Source organism: Acipenser ruthenus, chromosome 7 (genome assembly GCF_902713425.1).
Source record: "Acipenser ruthenus chromosome 7, fAciRut3.2 maternal haplotype, whole genome shotgun sequence".
Taxonomy (NCBI): Eukaryota; Metazoa; Chordata; class Actinopteri; order Acipenseriformes; family Acipenseridae; genus Acipenser; species Acipenser ruthenus.
In genome coordinates this window covers 43,888,454-43,897,195 of record NC_081195.1, presented here as the reverse complement: position 1 = coordinate 43,897,195, position 8,742 = coordinate 43,888,454, and the positions used below count along the sequence as shown (strand labels likewise).

At 35.9% G+C, this 8,742-nt stretch overlaps 1 protein-coding gene across 1 annotated transcript; it reads right to left on the bottom strand.

Annotated features, from left to right (window-relative positions):
• Positions 1-2,597: 2,597 nt before the first annotated feature.
• Positions 2,598-8,736, bottom strand: LOC117415158 (mediator of RNA polymerase II transcription subunit 21). Its single transcript, XM_034025150.3, has 4 exons — positions 8,610-8,736; positions 8,052-8,166; positions 5,590-5,690; positions 2,598-3,535 (listed from the first exon to the last, which is right to left on the bottom strand). Exons 1-4 carry the CDS (start codon positions 8,649-8,651, stop codon positions 3,359-3,361), a joined length of 435 nt encoding a protein of 144 aa, XP_033881041.1. The 5' UTR covers positions 8,652-8,736; the 3' UTR covers positions 2,598-3,358.
• Positions 8,737-8,742: the final 6 nt, after the last annotated feature.

The following is an 8,742-nucleotide window of genomic DNA, read 5'->3' as shown; positions in this document are numbered from 1 at the left end:
TAAAACATATTGCAAACTAATGCATAGGTAAGCAATGTAAAGAATAGCGAGTTATGGTAAGCATATTAATAAACATGGCAAACCTGGGTAAACTATGGGAACATTTATAGTAAATGCATGGTAAAACTACACAATACTGTGGTCAATTTTTATAAGGGTAGGGTAAGCTGCGTATGTAACTACTAACCATCATAACCTACTTTTACTTCAGTATTGTGATTAAGTGTGAATGTCATAGTGTTTAGGAGATCAGCTGTTGGCAGTGGTAGCACTTTTTGTAAGTGTCCAATATGTACAGTTAATGTTTTTTTCTAGGTCCCATATTTCTCATTTATCTACCATTTATTTATGAATGAATTGGAATATCAAATGATTAACCTGGTATTTTTAATTCAGATGAGACATTACTATAAGCAGGGACTGTGCATTTGAATATTAAGTCGTTAGACCCACGGTCCCAGACTGGAAACATGGAAAACGGCACTTTCCTGACTTCGGGTCTCCACAAAAACTTAATTTTATTTACTTTGGGCCCTATTCTCTATGCTCGATTTACACGCTGGAAGATGGGCTTATACACCACCTGTATAATTTGTGTTCCGTAATGATCAGGCACCCAAAAGGAGTCCAGGCGGAGACTAGATAAGTCAGGCCCCCGTCTAGGTTTCAGGAGCCTGGTAAGACCCACTGTTTAAGTTCAGCAGGTGAAAAACAGGTGATTAGCTTGACAGGGGGAGGTTAATCTCAGAGACTGGTAGTTGGTTTCAGGTGTGAGGTGATATTTAAATTGTGCACATTAAATTTGAGAGAAAAACAGGGGTAAAATAATTGGCCACTAAATGAAAAAAAATGCAATTTTAAGGATAAATGGAAAGGAAACATCACAACTAAACATGAGGAGCTTGGGACTTGCATTTTCTGATGCAATGAACTGCCACACCTGCTAACAACTAACCAACAATCCTTCCTTTCAAAACTTTTGTGTAAACAGTCATGTCTTTACTAAGCTCATGGCATTTCCTTTTAGGGATCATTTAGCACCCTAGGACTCAACAGCTCCACTGCTGATGATGTCAATGACTGGTAAACTTATACATCTGGCTTTTGAATTTTTATTTGTGTATAATGACTTATTCACTGGCCTGACATCATGAAGTTATGTGGGAACAACAATGGTGTAACTATAAATAGAGCATGATAAAAAAATAAAGTCCCAGCTAAGTTCAGTTTTTACTCTAGGCTACTTCACAGAATGACAGAATAACCGGTTGATCTTTATAGTATTATTCTTAGCAAGTTAGGGTGTAATTCTTCACTACTGCTCAATGTTGTTTTCAAAAGAAACAACATTTTTTCAGGTCTTCTACAAATTAGGCTAATCACTTTCTTGGGTTCTACATAATGTTCAGTGAGATTCAGTCTACAAGTATGAGTTTTTCCAACATGCCTCTTGAGAATGCCTAAAGCCTGCCATGTTAGAGGATGAGACAGCAGTTTAAAATCGGAGATAATTGGGCCATGGCTTCACAACCTGCAGGCTAGGGGATTTGGATTTATGCACCACACTATTTTTTCAAAAATGATACTGCTATTTCCAGTAAATTAGGGTTCATATAAAATATTGTCTGGGCATATCTTGACAGTTCAGTACTTCTTCCAAGAATAGTCTGAGATATGATAGGCTCTTGTATTATTAATATTCACTTTATTATTAAATCAGAAAATTCTGAATCCATTCAAAATTTAAGAGAAAAAGGTCAGACATTTCTGTCAGACCAGTAGCTCTCATTCTCTTTTGTCAAAAGGTAAATGCAAATGAGTGCTAATAAGCAGAGAGATAAACCACTGAATTTCACCTCAAACATTTAAGCCCTGATTTTTTTTTTTTTGTTTATATTTTACTTAATAACTTTGTGTTATGACTGCCTTGTGGCTGGGGCTCACCTACCATAGTTGCCTTGGGAGCTATGGACTTTTCTTAATCCTGAGAAATGCAAATGAATGTCAATCGCTGTAAAAACAAACAAACAGGTGTTCTCAAAGGCCAGCTTCCTGAGGAATTACCAAAACAAATAATTGTTGTTGCAGTGCAAGCAATAAGATCATTAGTCAGTGTTTAAAGATAGATCCTGGACGACACAACAGTGTTGGATATAGCAAGGTAGCAAGGAAGCAACATAGCAAGAGTTATGCTTTGGGACAGAGCACCGGACAGGAGGAAATAAACACACACACTCCAAACAGCATTCTTATTCAGATTGATCATTTAGACAAACAAGGAGAAGAACCAGAGTGGGGTTAAAAACAAGGATCCTAAATAAGCACAATGCATGGGCCAACTAACATGGAATTAAAGTATCTATTTACCCAGAACACTATTCAATACACACCATTAGTTAACCAGTAGACACTCCCTTCCTAAACAGCTCTCTTCATTACCTCACACCCACTGCTTATTTCAGGAACTCGCCAAAATAGCTAGAGCTTGGATCTCTCCCCTTTTCTAAATTTCTTTGTGATGTAGTATAACCTCTGCCTGATTTCGGTGGATTTATAAAATTTGCTACCTCTACAACAGAAACCAGAATACAACTGTATTTTGTTATTTCATCCACTTACAATTATCAGTCTTTATTACAATATAGCAAATTCTGACACTTGACTTTTAACCCCCAAACCTTTATTGTCTTTCACTGATGCATACTTTAATATTGTATCTTAGACTTTACTCTTTTTGAAAATGCACAAACATTTCAGTGCTTTTAGGATTACGGTGTAGCTTTAACAAGATATCAGTCAAAAAAAAACAACACTTTGTGAAACATGTAGATGTCAATACAAATAAGCAGTTTCAAATGTTTAAATTCACTTTGAATACATTCACTCTTCTTATCACACAGACTCCATTATGTATTTCAAAATGTATTATGTTTAAACAGACTCATATTAAAGACTTGGAGGGAATAATTTAGTAACTATGTGTGATTGCACAACTGCAGGCACCAAGCTAAAAAAAGAAAAACCTTTGGACTTTTTGCCTGTTAAACATCACAGTGACAATACCACGGTCACTTAACAATGAAAAGCATATAACGCCTACAAATGCTCTGGCTAGGATGAGTTAATTTCCTGTCGTCACCTATGATTGCATGGCCTATTTATAAAATAACAAATAGCAATTGGGAGACTATACCCAAAGGAAAACCTGTAAACTCCCCACCCCAACTTCACCATGCTGAAGAGTCTTAAACAAAAACTACATAAAATAAATTCTAGCTTGCAGTGTTAATGGATGAAGCCCACAAGGCCTGCTTGCTCCATTTACTTTTTCTCTGTAGCCAAGTACTGCCCCCTGCTGTTAAGACTCAGGAACTTGCTGGCTGGGTGCTCCACTCCTGGTCTGGAGCTGGGACTGAGCTATATCTGCCAAGGCACTCTGAATCTTTTCCAGCAGCATGTCTCCTCGATAAACCACCTCCTCAAGACGGGATGCAGCCTCGTGGTTCTCCTCCTCCAACTGGCGCAAACTTGCAGCCTGAAAGAAACAAAAATACAAACAATTGAGCATTCAGGAATTTGCTAGTCAACAGAGAAAGTTGAGTTTGTTTGATTATAAGTAGGTTTCATTGTGCATTCAATGTTTAGAGAATACCAATATTATATTTCAGGCTTATAATAAAGCTTCACTGCATGCTGAACGGTGGCTTTTTGTTAAAAGCATGCAAATGTCACATGTTAGATATTTTTAATGAACTACTGGTATATTGAAAATCATTATACACCAATTCAGCATTTCTTATCTTAACTATACCACTTAAGTGGATGTGTATCAGGAGATCATTTTGAGAACACTTGCACCAAACTAAGTTGCACTAAACTCTTCACATGAGTCAGTTAGAGCCGTTTATCAGTGACTATCTAGGCAATGACGACGATGACTAATTGGTGTCAGGAGCGGAACTTGATCACTGCACAAGATTTTCCAATCCACTTTCAGAAATGTGTTACATAAAGTAATTCTTTCAGTCACTTGAAAAGGAAACTGCTACTCTAAAATGAACTGCCTTTGTGTGGTTATCAATCACTAGATATTAAGGTTTCGCTTAAATGTTAACTAAGTGCAAGCATGTTATAAAACTTTTATTCTGCTACAAACATCAATTACTTAACTGACCAAGTTATTTTTACTACACCAAGTGGCCACAAGATAGTACATTTCCATTTTTCCTACAAGCATTTCAAACAATTAATAAACATGACATTTATGATACAGTTTACCAAACCAATCTCTCTATACATGTACATACTCTAGGCTCTGGGGTCTAAACTTGAGTTTATTTCTAGTATGTCATCTTACCCGCTTCCTGTAGATAAAATCTAAGCATTAAGATGACAGATTGACAGATTTACAAACAACCATGTCTAAAAAAAATCCTTTTACGTCATTTATTAGAAGACTTGAAAATTAGTGTAACAAAAAATATATATAAACACAAAAGGGACTTACACTAAAGGGTAAGGTTGCCATCTTGATCACCTTAAATTCAGCACTTGCAAATGCAATGGATAGATCATTATAATTTTTTTTTTTATTCAGATTATGTTTCTGCATTCTGGAATGTATGCATTCACAGAAGGTTTCTAAAAATAAATGTGCGTGAACTTTATTGTTATTTATATAACTTAAGTGCTTTCTAACATGCCTGATGTTTCACTGCAAAGCCTTATAACATATATGCAGGTAGACAGTAAAACCCACAATAGATGTTGTGGAGCAACTATATTATTTCTATGCATTCAAGAGCTGGCATCTCTAAATTAACTTGTAAGAAATGTTTGACTGAAAAAAATGGACCGAGACAATGAAGAAATCACTTGCATTGTCCAAATATTTTGTTTTTATTCAGTGAATAAAAACAAAATTAGCTGCATGTCATTTTAGTGAGAATTTAAGCCTGTTAAAAGGTTAGGCAATGCATAAAGGAAATGGCAGTTACAGTACATGTGTTCACACTTCTTAAACTGCACACAACCGCATACCGGTATATTGAGAAACCTTAACACTTAACTGCTGTATCAATTCAGTGAAAAAAAAGAATAACATGAACAAAAACAACATAGGTGAAGGTGCAACATACAGTAAATGAATACCTCACAAGCAAGAGCTGGATAGGCAATTAAAACACTGCTTTGTGGTACGTGATTCTATTTGTAACTCACAATATTTAACATATTGTGGCCCCAGTGTGCAAATATAGAAATGAGTCATTGTGGATATCAGATTGTCTGTTAGGAAGGACATCTTCAAATCAAATCTTCATACGCTAAATCCACACTGTCCTAAAGACTAATTACATTCTCGAGAAGAGCTGTGGGGCTTGAAGCCACCCAGCATTGATGTAAATATTTAGAGTAAGTTATTTCATATCAAATCAGGAAGCAACAAAAAATAGATAAATAAAAGACCTACTCTTTTCATGACTTGTTACCATGTAGCCAGAAGTTGATAAATTCAGTACTTTACATTAATTCATCCCATTTGTACAGATATGCAATATTAAAACAGTGTCAGTGTGTCTTACAAGGTACCTGCAATGCTGCAGTAGACTCCTCGCTAGGCAGTGAATCAATCAGCACGTCAACATCCTTTGCAGTCCGTGCTATCAAGGCGGCAAACAGCTGGGCGTATTCTGAAAGTGTTGACAGGTATAAATATAAATACATTACAATTTAATCTGTGAATCATGTTAAAATTATGTAACATCTATATTTCCTAACTTTCTTGGTATAACACAATAAAAAGCAAAAGAAATCTCAAATTAGAGGTATAAACACACTTGCCATGGAACGTTAACAAGGTTGTCACACTGGGTCCTTTTAGAGGGTTTGGTCTGCACTTGTTACGGTTCGGTACAGGGGCGCTGGAACTAGGGGTGCTGGGGGTGCGGTAGCACCCCCTGGATTGAAGTGCTGTGCACCTGCTTCTATCATATACAGGGATTATAGTTTTTTTTTTAATGGCTTTCAGCACCCCCACTATAAAAATTGTTCCAGTGCCACTGGTTTGGTACATTTGGTCTGAACAACAAAGTCTGCTTGGGAAACGTACCGTACCGTACCGAGTCCACATTTTGCACGTAGTTTTGTTCATATTCTGAGGAAACAAGTTGAGCAAAAAAACAAAAATGTCTTTGGGAACTACATTAAGGTTAATAGACATTCTGTGAAAACTGGGATTGTCACCGTTTCTTTCTTAATTTGTTCTTCCAGTTGAAAACAGTAAAATTTTGTGGTTTTGCTATTGTGTTTATTTATTTATTTATTTATTTTTATTAAGTACAAAACTGCATCAGTGTGCTCTACAAGTTAATAGCAGAGTAATGTATTAGGTTGTCAGTTTGCACTATTAACAAATAAATAAACAACCTTATTATTTGCTTACTCGTTCTGATTTTATGTATACCAGATGTTTAAATGGTAATAGCCGATCTATTTTTTAAATCTAGCTTGTACATTTACCATGTATGTTATTTTATATATTGCTATTTTTGTTAACGGCTTCAGAGTTGCTAAAGCATCAGTGAAGTGATGAAAAAAAAAAAAGTCCCCGTTTTTCACTGTGGAAATCTGGTAATCCTAAAGTACATGAACAGTGCGAGAAGTTCTGATAGAAAATTTAGTCAGACACCAAAATCCAAGCCGAACTGGACAAAACTCACAAATTTGTTCAATGGCGACATTAAAAGAACAGTGCACAATTGCGTAAACTGCATTGTCCTACTGTAGGTATTCAAGAAACGTATTCATTAAATTAGCGAAGGACCAAAAAAAAAAAAAAAAAAAAAAAAAAAAAGATAAGAACTTTAGCTCACATTCAAACCAATTCAGTCCCTTTGCTCGCAGATAAGTGTGAATAGCAAGCACATTGATAAATCTTTCAAGACATAGTCCTTCTGTACTGTGGAAAAGACTTATAACATGCAAGTGCAAATGATCAAAGCGCCAACGACTTGTATGCTAACGAATGCTTACATTAAATCACTTTCAGATTTCAAGAGAAAGGAATATGTCAAATGATTTCATATTTACCCCACTGGGCCTTTTTGATTTACTTTCTGATTATTTTTGTTTAAAATAAAATATGGGTTGGAATACAACAAAAAAAATGAAGCAATGTAATAACATCATGAAGACTGAATGATGGCTAACTTCACAGGTGACTTATAGACACATGCATTGTGAAAGCAGTGTATCAAAGGCTGAGCCATGACTGCAGTTCCCATAGCCTCAGCTACATGCCTTGGACATTGCAGTTCTTTACAATATACGGATTGATTAAGTCATAAGTATATAAAAAAAAATACACACTGCATAGTGCAGGGGTTCTCAACCTTTTTTTAAGTCACGCCACACCTTAGAATTTGTTTTACTTGACGCCCCACCCCAGCAATAGGGATAATCATAAATCACGTATCAGAAATCAACCAATCACAGTGTGAAGTATTTGCCAAAATTCTGACGTCATCCCGCGCAACACCAAACCCACTGTTAAAAATAAAAAACACACAAAAAAGGTGTACTGGAATGGATTTAGATTTTTATTATTATAATAATTGCTGTATTATTAGAACGCTCACCACGCCCCCCTATATAGTTTGACATTTGCCATGACAAACTGTAGTTCATCCACAAAATCGTTAATGTTTACAATTTTTGATAAGCCATTTGGTTGTTAATCAGTTAAAGTCACATACATTTGCTGAATTGTGAAAAAAATATATCTTAAAAAAATAACTTCAAGGGCCAAACTCAGTACATGGTACCCCTTTCAGGTGGGCATTTTCTTTGTTAACTGAGCTAAAATAATTTGTCCGTGCCTGGCGCAGTACACGGTGTACCACTTTTTGAAGGGTACCACAAAATAACATGTTCCTCATAGTTGGTGGATATAAACGTTACCATGCTTAGGGTATGGCACCTTCTCCAAAAACGATGCCTACTAGTGCATTTTAATTAACTGTATCACATACAAAGTGTGCCAACACACTTACCTTCTGTTGGATTGGAGGGCTGGTCTTTGTTTATAGCAGTTTGAATGTTGCTGAATGAAGCTGGCGGTGCACACTGCTGTAGGACACCAATTGCATTGCAAAATTGATCTGCAAGCTGTCGGGACAAGCATAGAAAATATTATATGAAAATAATACAATCAACATTTTATATAGTCCTTAAATGAACAGGACTATGTATACTGGACTGAGTACTGAGTGGTTCGACATATCTGAGCACGATATATATATTGTTATTTCTGTTTTAGTTAAAAAACATACATGCACTGTTCGTTTTTGTACTTAATTAATTTTAATTCACAATTATGAGTGTGACTGGTATTTATTTCATTTGAAAAATACATACTACATTTTACAATAATTTCTAAAACCGTGTAATCGCTAGCGACAAACTACAGACGGAAAGAAAGTGACACAAAGGTTGAATCTGTGCTTTACAGATTCAATCCCTTCTCTTGGGTGTTTATGAAATGCCTATCTTTACCGTTCTGTTAAGTATTCCTGGTATATATTATTACACAAATAAACAGACAATCTTACTGAATTAACAGCGTCCTGCAACTGCGTTAATCTATCCGCCATGTTCGGGGCAACTCTTTAACAATTCGTCCTCTCATTGGAGGAAGGAACTAATATAGCCTCAACCAATGAAAAACACTAATACTATGTCTGT